The 19,424-nt window shown below is 38.1% G+C and overlaps 1 protein-coding gene across 3 annotated transcripts in view; it reads right to left on the bottom strand.

The window, feature by feature from the left end:
* Positions 1 to 1,195: 1,195 nt before the first annotated feature.
* Positions 1,196 to 19,424, bottom strand: part of LOC124159281 (protein-tyrosine sulfotransferase) — a 463,126-nt gene continuing 444,897 nt past the window's right edge. For 2 of the 3 annotated variants that reach the window (XM_046534986.1, XM_046534985.1), the window contains 5 exons: positions 6,692 to 6,960; positions 5,089 to 5,301; positions 4,531 to 4,725; positions 3,498 to 3,751; positions 1,196 to 2,162 (listed from right to left, as the gene is read on the bottom strand). In XM_046534986.1, the coding sequence (XP_046390942.1) occupies positions 1,835 to 2,162; positions 3,498 to 3,751; positions 4,531 to 4,725; positions 5,089 to 5,301; positions 6,692 to 6,832 (1,131 nt within the window). In that variant the 5' untranslated portion in view covers positions 6,833 to 6,960 and the 3' untranslated portion in view covers positions 1,196 to 1,834. Of the gene's footprint in view, positions 2,163 to 3,497; positions 3,752 to 4,530; positions 4,726 to 5,088; positions 5,302 to 6,691; positions 6,961 to 8,394; positions 8,416 to 19,424 lie in introns of those variants that run through there. The other variant, XM_046534987.1, reaches the window with a different exon arrangement.

Here is a 19,424-nt window from a genome sequence, read left to right on the forward strand (position 1 = left end):
CTTCACTGAACACTCTTACGCCATACCGATGCAACACACATTGCACACCAGTTGTGTGGGTTGCATAAACATAATTTCCAAAGGATGAACCTGAAAGCAGTTTGATTATTATGGACGTATAGTTGTAGCATGTATCATGCCAGCAAAAAATGTCTTTGATTCATACTCACGCTAAAAAAATTCCGCTATTCTTAATTTATCAATTACTTTTAAAATAAATTACCTTTTTCGAGCATTCTGCTCTTATATCCATCACTCTATATACATTTCCAAGTACTGTATCTGGAAACACTATTTACGTAAATGAATACGAACGGTCTTGTAGTTAAGTTAGTTTGGCATCAAGCATATATTATCAGCAAGTTAATTTTGCTCATTGTTTTATCCTATGTAGAAGAAATATGTACAGGGTGGAGCAAAATTGTGCCACAAAATTTTAAGTCTGGATAGGTGTTTCCAGCAGAAATGAGTACCCAGGGCATGCTCATGGGGTTTGACTCCTGAAGGCCGGGACTTTAGTCTGAGACCTTTACACCTGCACACCTCAGGAGGGGAAAGATAGAGGAAGCAAAAAGGAAAGGAGGTCCTGCCGTAATCAGAGCCTGGCAACACCCCCAGGGATACAGAAGGAAGGAATGGGACAGGGAACCCCACACCATCATTAGGGTGGCGTGGACCATTATAAGTAAAACCATCATTTGCTGTTCCTACAGAAATGGGAGAATATTCTATAATAAAAATATTCCAAAGATTTTTCTGTAGATGATAGTTGATACCAGAATGAACCAAAATTACTAATGATGTTAAAATGGAAAATGCATCATTTTTAAACTAAAGAAACTTTGAGCCAAGCGCTCCAATTGGCTGTGAGTTTGACCAGGAGCCGAATGCTCTGGACAACTTATGACCTGAAATGCTCTGCCTCCCTGAGATTGTGATGTATCTAAGGCACCCGGAAACAGGGCAAGCTCATAGCCAATTGGAGCACTTCGCTTAAAGTCTCTGTGATTTAAACATGGTGCATTTTCGAGCTAAATATGATGAATAATTTTGGTTCCTACTGGCATCAGCTATCCAGGGTTAAGATTTCAGACACAAATTTTCTCCACCATGTATACTCCCAACCATTTTGAGGAAAAAGCCAACAATTAAGGCTTGAGGCATTTCCAATCTTGAGGAAAAAACAGTCGAAAGGTTCACTCAGAAAACAATTGTTTATTAAAAAAAGAAGAAATGCATATGTTTAGACCAGAAAATAATGAGTGGGGGAGAAAGTAAAACACATAAAATGATTCTTTGGTAAACTCTGCTATTGGTCCATATTCATATATGTATATTTATATACATGCTTCTGAAAAAAAATCATTCAATCGCTCAATGTGAGACAAAAAAACTTCCGAGAGTTCCAGGGCCTTCCTGAGTCAAGAGAATTCCTTATGCACATCACTGACATCCACACCAGCCTAAAAAACCATTGGGAAAAAATTACCTGTGCACAGTTGCTCGTTTCAGTGAAATAAATCACAGGAATTGGTCTAGCGCTCAGAATAATTCTTTACCACAGGAAAGATGCAATCATCAAAATGAATTTTAAAATACATAAAAGCACCCACAGGAAAAACAAAACACTTTTGTCATCCCTGCCCAACACACGCTGTTAAAATCCAATGATGTTCATACATGCTTCTCATGATGTTCCAAAACATATGGGGAATAGGATGAAGAGGTGTTCTCTATACAGTCACAAAGAACTTGTTCACTCTTCAACCCAACATGCTCACAATATTCACTCCCAACCCACAAAAACAACTTTGATGAATGAAAATTCATGTCACTATCCCTTCCCACGCACACTTTCCACTTTTTCACTCTGCTTTGACGATATTGTTTCGGACACAGTCCCGTTGACTTGGCCCAGGATGTCCTGCACCTTCCCTTTCCACATACCCTCATCCCTTCGTATTCTTCTCGTGTTGTCAGCAACGATGGGATCAGGGGCACCGTATGCTGGAGGGTTGGCCTTCGGATCGTATCCAAGAACCGATAGCATGGGAGCCAAGTGGGGCATGTCCGCAACCACGTCCTCAGGAATGTGACCCACCCATTTGGCTAATGCATCGAGATTCACAGGGCGGATTACTTGGTCAGTGGAACGCTCCACCCTAGAAAGGTCAAAAATTGCATAAATAACAATCACTGATGCTATAATTTAACAACATCAAGACAGAAGGTATTCTTGAAATTTGGGACAAGTCAATTCTTGAACTCTGTAAAAGACAAGAATTGATCTAACAAATGCTTCACAAATCGTCCCCTTTGCACAGCTATTCATAACATACTTTTTTCCAGTATGAATTATTTTCATTAATGCAATGCATGTAAAAATTCACCATTGTTTTTAAAGATGATCCACTGATTGAATTTCTTTATATATAGAAGCAAGTTAGATATATAAATAAACAACTCATAACCACAATCCTAGTTTCCTTTCTCAACCACTCTTCATACCATCCACGCAGCCTCTCTTTACCTACTTTTGCCCTCTCTTCTTAAATGAGACATTTCCCTCTGTTTATATCTTCCGCATCTCCTCACCTCTTAAATATCACTACATTAATGTAAACTGATAAAATTTTATTGTACCCCAACCTTAGCCCATAAATTACGCTAAGCTCTTCATCTTGTATCCTACATTCAGTTCATATCACCTTCATTTTTAAGAAAAATTTAGAGACTAGTCACCAGCAAACCTTTGCAGAGCCATTCAATTGTTTCTGTCATCACATTTTAAAAACTGGAAATCTCTTAGCAAACTCTTTCTTCATGATCCATATACCAGCAAAACAAAGTGTACACTCTGTGTTAAGGCCATTTTACACGGGGCACGTACTTGCACAATCTGACGAGTGTGCGAAGGCGCAGTCAAAATTACACCATGTAAAGTGGTGAATTGCTAGAGCACATGCAAGAATACATGGACGTGAGATGGCAAAAAAGCCCCTGTTCTAATTTCATTCATGCATTCGTGCAATTCCATGCCATTTTAGAAATTAATTCAGCTCTAACCTACGCAATTCCGTGCCCTGTGTAAAACGGCCTTTAGACCTGCATATAGCTTTTCACTTACTTTCTTGCCCAAAATTCCAGTCATTAATTTCCTAAACTAATAAAAATATTCTGCAACGAAGGCCTTATCAATCTATTGAGGGGGTCAAGGTGTTCAAATCTTCCTGAAATGTTTTGGAAATATTATCTGACGTGCCTCCCTTCCAAATAAACTCTCCAAGAAAATAACCTCCTTTCCATATAAAATGCCCCAAAAATTTTAGAAATGGCCTATGGCCTCGTCAAAAAAAATTTGATGACACAAATAGCTTTGAAACTTGGTACTCTTGCATCATTTTGCAGAAAGGATGCCTTGTAAAGGTAGATAATAGGCATACTACACAACTAAATATACATTAACTGGATCATTGGAAAATTAATTTAATCTTTACCTTGACAAAGAAACCCCTCCAGGTTTGTTTATCAGCTTTTCATGGTGGAGTACAGTTTCGTTCCATGGCACATCCAGGAATTGTAAGATTGATGCCATTGACAGTCGAGGATGAAGCACTAGTTGCTCATAGTGCACCACAAGGCATCTTTCAGGGCCAACTTCTTGGCACTGAGTATACATTGCACTAACAGCAGCATTCCACTTCGTAAGACACTGACGATAGCTGGTCAGGTCGAATCCAGTGATTGTCACCTGAGCACGATAACAGAAACAGTGTATCATATTATTTCAGGAAAAAGATTTTTACTTTTATCAAAATCTGCCTTAGTTATTATGGTTAGGCCAAAAACAGTAAGGTAATCAGTGTAGTTTGAGTGGCATCATACAGACCATACACTTTAGAATATTTATGCTAGGAAAATAACTATTTCATTTTTGCATAAGGCAAAGGAGTAAAAAAGGAATTAAATAATGTTGCATAGGAACCAAATAAGTCAAGAGAAATCATTAACTTCCAAGAGGAATCCGTTAATTCCTCATTTATGCAAAGGTAGACAGGAAAGTCAATAATAAAATAGATTTCTACAAGCATGGCAATTTTTTGCCTAGATAATTTTCAATAAACTTAATAAATATATTCCATCAAGATTTCATATGCTCATGAAAAATCATTCATAGCTAAAGTTTGTGTGATACATTAATTCCATCAAGGAGATGGGAATCATACTCAAAACCTCAAAAAGAGGGTGATTTGTATCTTGAAGATATTGAGATAGGTTTCCTGAGTCCCATTCCTCACATGCAGAATATTTATAAGAACGTAAAAGATAGCAATGTTTTTGCACAAGTTAATGTGATTCTCAGCAAAAATGCAAGATACAAATATTATGTCTCGGAATAAGATATTAATTACAACCTAAGGATTTGAAAAAGGCCTCTCTATATCAGCATATATGAGTGGTTACAGAGAGTATTGTCACATGATGTATATATGTGTGGTGATTCAGTATAAGGAGGTGCTAATTACTCACCTTTCTACTAATAATGGAATGCACAGTTGCACGTCCATCTCTGACCATCAACACAAACTTGGCATTTGGAAAAAGTTCAGCAAGATATGTAGCTGATTTCAAGGTTAGAGGATCTTTGTTACAAAGACGAGGAGCAGGTTCGCCATGCCTCGCTATAACCTCCAAGCAAAAAGCAGCAATAGCAGAATCTAAGACCTATAAACAAAATCAACATAGCATTTAGAAAAAATCTATTCAAGCAAAGCGAGAGTCCCCCTTAATTTCAAAAAAGATAAGTCACACAATGGTTAATCATATTGAATTTCAAATATGATACATCAAAGTAGCTGTATCTCCATAGAGTTGAATTAACACACTAGTACACATAAGAAAATGTCATCAGCTACTGATTTTCAGTAAAAGAAAACTTATTAAAAAAAATATATAAAAAAGAAAACTTATTTAATTCAGAGGTAAATAAGTTCTTAACATAAAATCGTATCTCTAAGCTGTGGAAGGTGTCATCTACCCAAAAAATTAAGGTTGGTAATTCAACTAGCAATAAAGCTGTAATATTACCTCCTTAGACAGCCCGGCTTCTTCCAGTCGGAGGCTCTCTTTCTGTGACTTAAGCCAATGGGTGCGCATCTGGAGAAGGCGTGGAATGACCCTGGTTTCCTGACCACATCGCACCTCGGGATGAGCATCAAGCATTGCTCGCATCAGAGTTGTGCCGGAGCGAGGGACTCCACCAATGAAAATCAGGGGCATACCACGATGATATGGATATCTCTGGAAAAAAACAGACCAGAATAATAAGAAGTGGAAAAAAAGAATTTTCCAAGAAAAAAATTTCATAGTGTCAGTCTCCCCACTTTTGTCCAAATGACATAGTAGTGAGTATAAAGAAAAAAAAGGTTATTTAAGTTCCTCTGACACAGAAAGCCATTGTCAGCAAGCAAATATGAATATGTGCCTTGCTGCACACCAAGGAACTTCAACTTGTAAACACACAAACCTAAAATATTCTCTTTATATAGTACTGACAAACATAATTTCTGGTACCTCATGCAAAAGCAAAACCTATTACATTATTTATAAAATGACTCAATTTTCTTGACATGAATAGTAATTATGAATCATTTTTGGGCATACTCACCGATTTAAGTGGAATGCATATATAAATTTTACAAGCTATAGTGAACGAAATATATAAAAGAATTTGAGATTATTTCACCACAAGGCTCTGCTCTACTACTCTAAGTTACTTGAAAGTTACTCTAAGTCAGGTGAATCACAATAAAACGGTCAGAAAGAAAAACTTCAGAGAGACAAGAGATTGTTCTCTGAATGCTATTTGCGAAAGCATTAAGAAAACAAATGTTTCACATCCCAAGCAAAAGATGATGTACTGTACTTAGAAAAACCCTTCACACAGTACTCAAGAGATTGGGTTTCCTCAGAAAAATCTCCATTGTCATTGGGAACAGAACCCAGGCCCTTGACATTGGAAGTCAGCAAAAAAGACATTACACGGATCTCGTTATCAGTAGCAAATCGAAAGGCAGATAGGATAATCTTTGGAGGCGGCGATCGACAGGTAAGGTCATTTGCACCATATGGGAAGGGGAGGAGGAACGGGTGGAGAGAAACCCGGCGTCCGCATTAGCCTGCTATTAACGAATGGTGCCAAGTGGACCACAGCTTAACGTCTCTTCCAATGGAAGCAGTGATATACATGAAGTGCCCTCTGCAAACCACTCAAGCAACATTCAGGCGATTTAAAATTCTCTACCATAGCCAGGATTTGAACCCAGGCCCCCTGGAAGGGAGGCCAACACTCTATCTTCCACACAAACCCGAACCCCTTGAAAGGCTGAGCCAAAGCAGAGTTTGGGTTTAATCAGTACAAGTTTACATCACCACTGGAGTCTGAACACAGGTCCCTGATTTGGGAAGCCAGGGACATTCCCTAAACGAATTATATTCCTAGCAGAGAAGTGATAAGAGGATCCAATGTAGAGTTTGGGTTTCATTGGCACAAATCTACATCACTACTGGGATCTGAACCAAGGTCACTGATTTGGGAAGCCAGGGCACCATTCACTACATCAACTACATTCCTAGCAGTAAAATTTCGGGGAGAAACGAAGCAGACAAGCGTGAGTAGAGTGGTACTCACGTGAGGGTCACCAGGGGGGTGCGCTTCCCCCCCACGATGCTTGCTGTGCTCCCCGCACTGCAGCGCCAGCCGTTGGATGATGATGACAGCAACAACGAAGAGAGCCAGGTACAGCACCGCCTTCTTCATGCCCCGTCCCATGCTACGGACGTCTGTCTCCTCCTCCTCCTCCCTCGCCGCTTATCTCCCACCCCGACCCTACCTAGGGTTCACTCCTGCTACCTCATGTCTTCCCCCTTGGGTCCACAGCCAAACTGCCCTCATCAAACCTGAAAAATAAACAAGAAATTACACGGTTACTTCTCTGCGCACATCTTTCAAGGAGAATTTAGACGAATTTAGTGGAGACCTCTGCCAACTGGAGAATCCTCTATTGCCCCAAAAATATAACGGGCACATTTTATAACATAATTTCACTACTGGTAGGTGAAAATTTTAGTAATAAATAATGGTATAAATAGAAACTTTGTTTTAAATACCCCATATAGGTAATACGTAAAAATATTTCCTGGTTAAGAGACACAATTCATACCGATTATTTTCGGCGTACCCCGACTGGTTCGTCGCGTACCCCTTAGGGGTACGCATACCACCGGTTGGGAATCGCTGCTCTATTGTAATATTGGCAGGATATTGGTCGCAACATCATAACTAATAGTAATGAGGATTTTTCACTGGGATGTTGGGTTAGAACCGTTCGAGATTATTCCGTGACTGAAGTTCGGTTAGTTACTTTACCCATTTCTTCCACGGGTTGTCCTTCGATTATGTAAAAATTAGATGCGTTTCTAAGGCAGAAGCAAGGGGAACACGTGGAGGGGGTCCCAGTTTGTCCCGTAGAAGCTTGATGTATGCTATCACATCAGTCGGTTTACAAAAATTTCCGTAGCGCGGTGATGAGGCCAGACCGATCCAATTACTCTCAATATTTGAAACAAAGTAAGCGAGGAATTGCATTGAGAGATTAATGAATGGGATAAATTCACGAATAAAAATTTTGATTAACAGCCTCAATTATTGAGTATTTCCCAATTAAATTCCGCTCGCTCCGTCGTCAGCGTATTGAGTGACGACTTTTCTAAATCCATTTAAATGCACGGTTCGTGAAAGCACATTTAGTGGCCGACTGGAGAAACTTCTATTGTATATATAAGTACTTCTATTGTAGAAACTTCTATTGTATATAAGGAATATTGGATAGGATATTGGTCCCAACATCATAACTTCTTCAAGAGGAATAATGAAAAGCTTTCCTAAGGGGGATTGTGTTTGAACCGCACGAGATTATTCCGAGCAAAAAAAAATGCGATCTAGGACGACTCACGCTGCTTAAAGCGCTTTAAAATCTCTAACGGTAGAGTATGGTTCTCGAATACAGTTTTTCTCCTTCAAAATGATCACGAACGGTTCAAACAAACTCTCTGGATCGCTAGTGTCTCATGTCTCACGAGTCGCCGCGAAGCACATGCGCAACACGAACCAACTCGCGGAAAACCATGTCACGGACTGTCTCCTCATGTGAAAATGTAAAAATGTCGGACGCTAGTGGTCAGGGTAGATGTTGGGTCCACCTGTCTCAACAGTTAAGGGCAAAAAGGAACATATCAGTTTGCGTACAAGATCGGAAATATGGTCTGATTCTCTATCAACATAAATATAAAGATAAACATGTTTAAAACTTAAGAGCACAGAAAAATAATCACTTTAAACTTCCTGCAGAGTCCTTATTGACAATATTTTCGTTGATACTTTACGGCTGTCCAGCGACTAAAATAATCCTTTCTCGTTCCCCTAAATCGTAAGTGATATGCACAAAATGCCATGGAGAACTAACATCCAAATTTACTAGTCGTTAAATTTGCTACTTCTCTACGTAAGTAAAGCATTAGAGTGGCCATGGATGAAAATTTTCGAAAGTTTTTTTTAAGGTATTTCGGATTTAAAAAAATACTTGCATAAACAAATCATTTTTATCTCGTCTGCGTCACATTACAGATCGTTCTTTCACTTAGTTGCTCTTAGGATCAATTTGCGTCCGTCATGGAGTCGAAAGTTAGAGCCAACTTTACGACAGTCTACGCTTCACGTCTTCTCCACAAGCTATCCCTCACTGTATTAACTTCGAAATGTCTACGTCGGACAAAAAGACATAATATGCGTTTCTCGCAAAACCGAGTGGTTACCAGATTTAACTGGTACGATTTATCCACAGGCTCGTTGTTTGGCATTTTCTTGACGGCTAGTTGATTATTTGGCAAGCGACCGCCAATTGAGGTCATTTTTGTCATTGAAGATAAGGCCAGGAGAACTCGCTTATCGAGAATGCGGAGAGTAAGGTTGATTTGAAGTTGGCGATACATATAAAATTTATTGAATTTGATAAAATGAATGCACACTGACATGCCTTCTGTTTTAAATACTCGTTTATTCCCATAGCGTCAGAAGTTCCCTTCAGGATTCAGCACGATAAAGTTGTCGTTGGGTCATTAATTGTCGTCAAAGCTGTTTTAAGCGGCGTACATGCATATAAGAGTACGACATTAAACACTTATCTTATTGGAATATAAACAAGTTACATTTCCCGAACCATAATTCAGGCATTCGTATAACAGATAAAACGTTTTTGGAACGTGCAATCGTTATCACGCAAACGATTGTGTAAATAAAGATACAGAGTACTACCCTTACGGAAATCGTCGTCGAAAAAAGGCCATACTTTGATACTTAGACGAAGGCTGCGTAGCACCAGAAATAGGGTGGTTTCCTATTATTTTTTTATTGCCTAAATCGAAAGATTATTACTCCTGGAGTACGTATTTCACGCTTTTAGATTTATAAATGACGATATCTATTTTTCGCGATTAAATGAAAAGTGAAAAATTTCAAGCGCGCGAAAACGCGACGCGTAAGTATGAATGCCGGGAAATCTCTCCGTGTGACGTATTTCTGGTTCCCGCTGCCGCCCTGTGAGGTGACCTTGAGGCGAGTTGAGCGCTGATACGACGCAGGCTATTAGCGGGTAGCTGAGTACCCTGCTGGCTGGTAGCGCTTGGCATAAATAAGGATTATTAATACCTTATCAAATGAAGAAAACTTTCCGACCTTAGCCAGTTTTAATAAGTGATTATTAAGACATGTTTCCCTGAGCTCTGCGCCTCATGCATGCATTGGTAACCTCAGACGATGTATATCTCCTATCTTCTCGTCTTCTCCACAAGCTATTCCCCTAGGCCCCTGTGGCGTCACGTGGAGTGGCATCGCATGGGCGCCAATCTGGCCCTTTTCAAATGAGGATAAAAATGGACCATTGCCATTCGTCAAAACCGGTATTTCTAAAACGAAATAATTTGTATATTATGAATACAGTAATGGTGGGTAACGAATCGCAATCAATGCACTTCGTTTTATTTGATGAAGGAAACTACCCTATTAGTATGCATGAAACAATAAATATGCACATAGGGATTCGTCCCAAAACTCTCTGAACTGTACTCTGATGCACATATTAATAATGGTAAATTAGTTTTTGGAGTATAGGTCAAATGTATATGATGCAAAAAAGTTGCTAGCCAACGTTTCAGTTTATTTTAAACTATCATTAGGGCTATGAATGAAAACATGAGAACAATATAAAATACAATGATATAAAATATTGTATACATAAATAAATGTTTTACATAAATAAATGTTACGATTGAGTTTTTTTTACAATAATGTAGTTAAAAAAATTTTATTATTAAGAACAGAATACACAGAAAACTTTGACATACCTTAGCTTTGCACATATTTATTGATATTACGTTACTAAGCTATTACCAAACCTATAATTACCATTAATTTTGATTAATTAAATAAAAATAAATTTTGCTAAGATTTTCAATGTCTGTTTTTTATTACAACTGTTAATTGATTTAGATACCTATGTGAACCATTTCTCTGAAAAGTCTTTTTCTCAAATTAACCTCATGATTTAAAATTTCGGCGTTGTCAAAATCAAAAGCATGGCCATTTGCATATGCTATGGATAACAAGAGCACACAATGTTATACCACAATATATTTTACTGATGACTTGTGTTGTGAAATCCTATTTTTTAAATATTGTGATGTTTGTCCTATATAGCAAGTGTTACAATCGAGGCATGAAATTTTGCATATTATATTACTTTTCAGATTTTTAGGGGTTTCTGATTTTATTTTTGTGCACGTTTGAAGCTTGTTTAGAGTGTTATGATTTTTGTGTGCAATTTTATAATTTATTTTATTGAATACCTTCGTAATTTGTTCAGATAATTGACTAATATAGATGATCTCACGGTATGGGGATGTTGTACGTATTTGATGTATCATGAATCTTTTTTACATGGTGAATTTTGAGTACGTGAATATATAGCGTTGTTTGTGTGAAGTATAGAATGTATAAGTTTTTTTTCAGAATATCATCGATTATTTTAAGTTTTTTTTGTGAAATATTTCATCGCTCAAATTTAGAGCTCTAAATTTTATTGCAATTGCTACATTTATTTTATGTTTAAGAGGGTGATGTGATCGAAAATTTAGAAATCTGTCCGATTTGTGTGGTTTCTTCCACCAATCTATATGAATCGATCCATCGTGATTTCTTATAGTTAGCACATCAAGAAATGGTAGGGTATTATTTTTTTCATATTCTATTGTAAATTGTAATTTAGGGTGAAAAATATTGAAATAATTTAAAATAGTGTCTTCTTGGATATCATTGGGAAGTGCTAAATATAAGTCATCAACAAACTTGTAAATAAAAGGAATATTGAAAGGCAATTTAGCGATTATATTAATAATAACATTTATTTTTCAGGTTAAATGAAACACGGTTAAACTAGTGATTAAGAATGGGTTATTGCCTACATTAATAACTTCTCCACATTTTCATATAAACCCTACGTCCGCCAGGGGAGTTCCGCACAACGTTTAGCACTGATCATTGGATTTAAATACAATGTCATCGAAAGAAATGCACAGGCTGACGTCTCATTCGCCGGACGGAGTAATACGCCACTTACGCCCCCAAATAGAACTCTAGATGGGATTAGGGCTCAGCTGAAAAATAAAACCATTACCGGAGTTCTCCCCGGACTGAGGGCCAGTAACAGCGCTCTAAATAACACAAATCTCACAGTTACTAACTGCTATTCCTCGACAAAGCGAGGGAACAGCCGCCAACAGGGTGAACGATCATTATAGTTTAGTGAAATTATCCCACACTACGATAATAGAGTAAACTGTTGAAATTTAGCCTAAAACATGCCAGTATTCTAGCCAGTTTATAGCGATAACGAGAAAAAAAAACTAAGCCAGCAATTTCGGATTTACGAGAATTAGATATATCTATCACTTTGGGTAATGTGATAATAGTTTTTCCTCTATCAACAAAAAACGTGGAATACATTGCATAATATATCTTCGCAAAAAAATATAAGTAGCAACAAAGAAAAGGGAGATGTCATATAAGCCGGATATGTAAACCAGACAATGATTAATTTCAAATGAGTCCACATGAAAATAAGATAAGAGGGAAAGTTTTAAGCAACAAACCATTACTCGAATTACCCTAAAAACTGCATCGATTACGAATAGTAGCACACTTTAAGGTCAGGCGCTAACCCCATGAAAAAATACGTGTCACGATAAGGCTAGACTAGCTATTCCACTGTGTATCTTTTGCAGGAGCTAACCTCAACACAAAACGTTTAAAACTACGTATGTACGCCCAATTATATACTTGGTTTGTGAGTCGTGTCGTAAAATAATAGAGCTACATTAAAGAGCTTCAGGTGTGGACCTATGTAAACGTTTACTGATATTAATTAAATAATATTTCTGAATTATAATCTACTACTTTAGGCAGATTCAAATTGATCCAACCAGCCAATCTGTCTTCACACTCTAGTGACTCGATTCTCTGATTCTCTCTTTACTTCGATACACAATGTTACCACACCTCACCATAAACACTTTTTTTAATTTGAATAGTTTCCTGAAAGACACTTTCCTGGGCACAAACCCTTGAACCGCAGCGCAGCTTTATCATACATCTGTGGGGATCGCAAACGTAGTAAATCGAGTTCTGCGCTATCACTTCGATTTTTCACGCGGAAAATTTTCCGCTAGCACCATTCAAATTGCCTTCTGCTCACAGTATCATTGAGATCTTCCACCTAGCAAGTGACCCATCTCTCTTCCACTTCCATTAAGTGATGCTCAGTCCACTTACATTCAAGGTCTATGATAGAGGGTGTTCTTTGGCCTTTCCTTAACTATTACTTCACAATCTTTCCCTGTATCTTGGTCTTTAGTATCCCTTCGACTTCCAATGACAATTCGTCTACACATTCAAGCATCCTCCTCATTTCATCCAGGAACCACACCAGCAGATTAAACTGCAATTCACCTGCGACAAATAACTAGTTCCCTTTGCTGTGTCGTAGTCTTCCGTGGCGTTCTTAATTCGTGGATTTCTCCATCTTCCGAGTTTCCACCGAGTTGTTTGTCATAGGTCACTTCGATCTGAAGACTCCTGGTGGAATCCGGGCGAAACTGTAGTCAACCTATGACAAACAACGTGGCGAAAACCTTAAGGATGGAGAAATCTACGAAACTATTTCCATTCCCAAGAGACGCATTGCGTCACCCTCTTCCAAAAATTGTCCACACCGTTCGCGAAACTATCATTCAATGGATAACTGCTCACATTGACGTCGTTTCAAGACTGTATTTCAACGCTGAGAAGGGCCATGCAAGGAGGCCGCTCGGAGCTGAAATAATAAGTCATGATACCGCACCTTATGGGACGACACGATTATGAGAGAGCAGCCGGCGAGGGCGCAAGCAACACTTGCTCCGGATTCGGCGAAGGCCGCTCCATTTTCCCGGTTGCACACACATTGCGGAGTGGTACCAGGCAATCACTTCGGGGGCAAATGGATTCATGTCACTTTCCTCAGCCTCGCGCCAGTCATTAATTTTCCCGAGGAGAGAGAGCCCTCTTACTTGCCTTCGAGATAAGCGGAGACGCGGGAGGAGAAGGAAAAGAAGCCGTATCTGTTTAGGTAACTACTACGAGCGCTCGTCGAGAACTTCATGTGATGGATGACGGGAAAAGGGCACGAATGTTTGCCGCTTATTGTAAAACACGGCCCGGAATCGGGATCCCCACACTTCACGGGCGGTTGAACATTGATAGACTCCGACGTGGCGCATGTTAGTCTCCGAGAGAGAGAGAGAACTTCTTCTTCCGTCAGATAATTAATCGAAAGATAAAAATATCAAAGGGGGTGGCAATTTATTAACATTAACCTGAAGGCTATCACAGTTTTCAACAAATAAGGTAAAAAATTAATAATAATACAGGGTAAAATTCTAGAAGAAGATACAGTTTCTGGCGTAATTCGGTGGATATCTTTGATATTTAACATAGTGAAAGCACTTAACTCTTTCTAAACTTTTTTATTTCTACCGACCCGGGTTTCGGCACAAAATACCACTTTCAATATGCAAGATAGCTTGTAAATGGCATCATGTGCCGAAATCTGGGTCGGTAGAAATAAAGAAATGTGGCAATAGGGTAGTTTCCTTTATCAAAGAAAACGAAAGGCATTGATTGCGATTCGTTACCCATCATTAGTGTATTCATAATACACAAATTATTTGGTTTTTGAAATACCGGTTTAGACGAATGGCAAGGGTCAAATTTTATCCTCATTTGAAAAAGGCCAGATTGGCGCCCATGCGATTCCACTCCGCATGACGTCACAGGGACCTAGTTTCTACACGAGAGGATAGGAGTTATACATCGTCTGAGGTTACCAATGCATGCATGAGGCACAGAGCTCAGGGAAACATGTCTTAATAATCACCTATTAAAACTGGCTAAGTTCGGAAAGTTTTTTTCGTTTGATAAGGTATTAATAAACCTTTTTTAAGCCAAGCGCTACCATCCAGCAAGGTACTCAGCTATCCGCTAGCATCCTGCGACGTATCAGCGCTAAGCCTCGCCTCAAGGTCACCTCACCGGGCGGGAGGGGGAACCAGAAATACGACGTACGGGGATATTTCCCGGCATTCATACTTAAGCGTCGCGTTTTCGCGCGCTTGAAAATTTTCACTTTTCATTTAATCGCGAAAAATAGATGTTGTCATTTAAAAATCTAAAAGCGTGAAATACGTACTCCAGGAGTAATAATCTTTCGATTTAAGCAATAAAAAAATAATAGGAAACCACCCTATTGACGAGTGCTTTCATTATGTTGAAATTCTAAAGCTGTTTTCTAACAAATGAGTTTGTCGCCTCATTTCTATTATCGAGGGTCTAACCAAAAGAGCTAGGAGTAGTAAAATATAATTACAAAGAATTTAGCTATTTGACGTAATGAATTCCAAAAGGTATCGGCGAAAACCATGTATATGCCCTTTTAACCAATCAGTAACAGCAAATGCATTTTTAAAATTTTTAATGGCCGAAATATTACATCAATATCACCGAAGGCACACGAAGGTAATTCACAAGGGGTAAGGTCGCGTCCCTACGATGCTTTTACCAAAAAAGTACACAATTATCGCGGAAAAAGTTAATCAATTTGCAATCAATTTCATACATTTCTCGCTCTTACGCTCTACTACGAATTCATTTAAACCTTCAGTGACCAAGGTATGACGAGGATAAGCCAAATTAGCATAAAATACCAAGCAACAAGGTCATTTATGCACCTATAAAATGCTATTACCTTCGCAATATAATCAGATTGAATGAGGCGAACATAGCGTCTGCCACAGGCCCTCAATAACAGCTTAATACGTACGGTTAATCATGTAGGAAATAAACCAGAGCACATAGATCGTTCCGTATTTATCAGCCAATACGAGGGAATTATAATTGGAGTAGATGTGACTCAAGCCGGTGGATGTGACTCAGAGAATTTAAAAAAATAAGTTTATTCCTAATCATTTGCTGTCCGCTGCTTCCTTGTAATTTTTTTCAGAGCTCTCACTTGTGGTTTACGGCCAAAGGATAATTAATACCTTCAAGGGACAATTCACGGTCATAATAACATATCCCTTCGTTGTCAAAACTTCAAAATGTTACAGATATGCTTAGCATAACCAGGGATCGAGGTAGCTTAACCGACCAGATAAAGGTAACACATGACTTACAACATGTTAGGGAGGTACGGAGAGTCCCAAGGAAATGGTTAGGTAGGGAACTCTTTTGCGAGGAGATCAGACCCCCACTAAGTAAGAGCAGAGACCACTACGCAGATAGCAAGCAGACCGAGATTTGCTTCTCTCACACGCTTTAACTTGAACTTCTTCATAGAGAGAAGAACGTCACTTCGAACGCGATAGCGATGGGCAGAGAACAACATTTATGAATGGGTTGAAGAGAGAAATCATATGCACAAGAGAGGAGAGAAATAGTCAAGAAACACGAGAATCCAGCAGTGAGAACTAATATTTGTGCAGCATCTTCCACATGAACCCAACCGGCAGATTACACCGAACCTTTCGCCTATCTGTCATGCAAATTTCTACATCGAGTGATAATTATTCCACCCCTCCAGCTCAGCACGCGGGTTAATCAAAGCTCGCGAGTCGTTTCATCAAGTCAAGGCGGCAAACCACGAGAAGATGCCTGATGAAATCCAGAACTGACAGCATCACTTTGACCCTCGCCTCAAAAAGCAGTTAAGGCTAGCAAGATCGAGCAAAATCAAGGTCTTGGAGAAGGGGCGAGGGCGTATAACTCACATGCTGGGGTAATAAGCAGCAGTCGGCTTAGTTCAAGCCACGCACAAACTTACTCAAAGTTTACAACACGAAACAGAGCTCACGCATAGCACAAAATCATAACTCTAGACCGCAAGCTGGGTCAAACTAAATCACTGTTCTATCTATACATTCCAGCTATGAGATGAAATTTTTTCCCAAAAATGACGGCGTAACGCGACTGACAAAAATGAGCCCAAATAGATTTTTTCGCAGTCTAAATTAATAACAATATAAATTTCCAATGGGGTAACTGGCTAGTAAATATCAATAACATTATGCAACTTCAAATACTTCTAGTCTTCACTTCACGGAAGGTTTACAAATTCACTGTAAAACTTTGTACTATTTTTATATATCCTCAATATATACAAAAACACCTTAGTATACGTACTAGACACTGCCTTGAATTACATTTATTTATATATTTTTGATCATTACCCGGATAATAGCGTTCAAGCATATTTTATTTATGAGAAAAATAGCTAAAAAAGGACCAGGAAAAAACATAGTGCGCTCAAACAACAAGCGAAAATTTATTTCGTGGGGCCAAATGTATTTTTTCAAATGTAACTTCAAGTTTCTGAGTCTAGTGCCATACAAAGAGATGATAAATATCACAAATTATCACTCAAAATTTATATTGAGCCTTTATGGCGACGCATTTTTTTCCCCATGGGTCAAGAAAATGATAGATAAATTATTAACCAACCATTACGGGTTAATCTACTTCAGATCTGTCTGATATCAAAAAACGATTTTAAGGTTTCCTTTTGATCGAAAATACAACCATTTTTATCCAAAATGCCTAAGGATCATTAGTCAAACGAAAAAAAATCACTGGATCATGAACATGATTTTATTTCCATATAAAACAGCTGATTCCAATCTTGCGATCCATATTACCATTAGCAACCTTGCTCCAGACAAGAAACAATATAATTGCAAAATGATCCGCAAGTAATGCTACAGTGCTTTCCTTGACGAAGGATGATTTACCACTTTACGTAATTAGGAGTAGCATATTCTCGGGAGAGTCATCAATCTCGCCTTTCGAGGACATTACGACTGCCTACTTCTTACGTCATTGATTCCAAAAGGTTGTAATTAAGTGCATTACTTAACAGTAAAAACAGGCTAAAACTCCAAAGTTTTAAATAATCTATGACGTCATCGAAATATTTCTTGTATAATTATACATGAAAAAATAAAATTAATATTCGTCTCTACAAGGCAGACGTCTAAAAAAACCACACGACTTTAAGTCAATCCCTGAAGAAACGAATAAAATATAATGTATATTTTAAGGCAGGTAAATTACAAAGTTTCGCCAGCAAAATACTAATAAACTACTGGTTTTGATTATTACATCATCATTAGTGGATGACCATTAGAGATGCTGTCGCAATCCAAACTGGTGGAGAAAATAAATATTTTTAGAGGAAATCACCCATTATTTTTCAAGTGCAAAGATGTATCGACTACACACCATTCTTCATACATAACCTGAAATCTTGAATTACATTTTAAATTCCACTTTATTGCCGTCTTATCATCATTACGTCACTTCTTAAAACTGTGCATTAATACATGAAATGAATGCAAATCAACCCAGAGTTTGAAGCTATTAACCAAATATAAGTCGCAGATTTTACTGAAATATTTGCTCCAAGTCTTCAATCATTACTTTCCTAAGGAGTTCGAAAAATTAGATTGAGAAAGAAGTTATCGCTCTTTTGAAGAAAGTTACGGGATATAAGGAATCAACTTTCACATAAGGAGAAAACCTTCACATTGAAAAAGCCAAACAGGCTATTCGAAAAGTCATATAAAAAGAATGGAAGACTGCAAAATCAAAGAATGCTGAAATATTTTTACGATAAAATGGTGGCAAAAAGTATGAAAAGCAATCAAAGTTCATAAGGAGGAGCACAGATTTAGAGATATGCATACTATATGAGAAAACCCATAGGAGAAACCTAATATCTTCATCACCCTCAAACTGGAAACAAATAAGATCTTATTTGATAGGGACATGAAAAGTGAAGTGAAACAAACCTATTTTTGACTTATACTTTTTGATAAGTCGAATAATATTGGTAAATTTTCAAATCACCCGGAAGACCAAAATTTCGTGCTAATCTTCGAAAAATGTATAACATCAACGATTGACTTAATTTGACGAGAAGAAGTTGAGATTCAGCCATTAAAACTTTTTTAAATACTTAAAAATTTACCCGGGAGTAATGACTCCTTCTACAGAGAAAAACCTAATAGTGATTAATACAAAAATTATGAAAAGGAGTAAAAATACGTCCTTCTTGTTCAAAGTGGTATCAATTCATACAAAGTGTACGTGTTTTTATCGACATTATTAAGATTTGAGAGACCCAGAAATTTATCAAGTTAGCAGTTAAGTTTAAAGGTCCTTTCTAATTTGTATTTGACCGAAAAGTTATTCCTGATCCAAAGTCAACCCCATCGAATTGTATACTCATTTCGCACGACATTTCCAGGCATGAGTGAAAACCTTTGTATTCAGAAGCATTCATATGAAAGGCAAGGGATTCGTAGATAGATTTCCGATTAAAAAGTTTTATTGCTCCCGAGAACAGACGCATCTCATTAGGACAGATTAATTAAGCGCGGAATTCAGAGTGCATTCTTCAGAATTTTCCAACAACACTTCAACTTTAATCCACAACTTACAGAGCCAAAAGTCGTATTGCCTCCGTCTGCATCGCTCTACTGCCCCCTTATTTTACGGAAAAATAATTCCATCAAACAATCCATGCAATGCTATAACGTCACATAAATACGGAAAGGCGTATGAAGTAAAAAAAACAAACATGACTTGAGTTTTTCCTGAGAAAAGTAGGAATCCCTCAAATGAAGGAAATTGAAGTGAAATTAAGAAATAAAATATGGGAGAA

Source organism: Ischnura elegans, chromosome 5 (genome assembly GCF_921293095.1).
Source record: "Ischnura elegans chromosome 5, ioIscEleg1.1, whole genome shotgun sequence".
Taxonomy (NCBI): domain Eukaryota; kingdom Metazoa; phylum Arthropoda; class Insecta; order Odonata; family Coenagrionidae; genus Ischnura; species Ischnura elegans.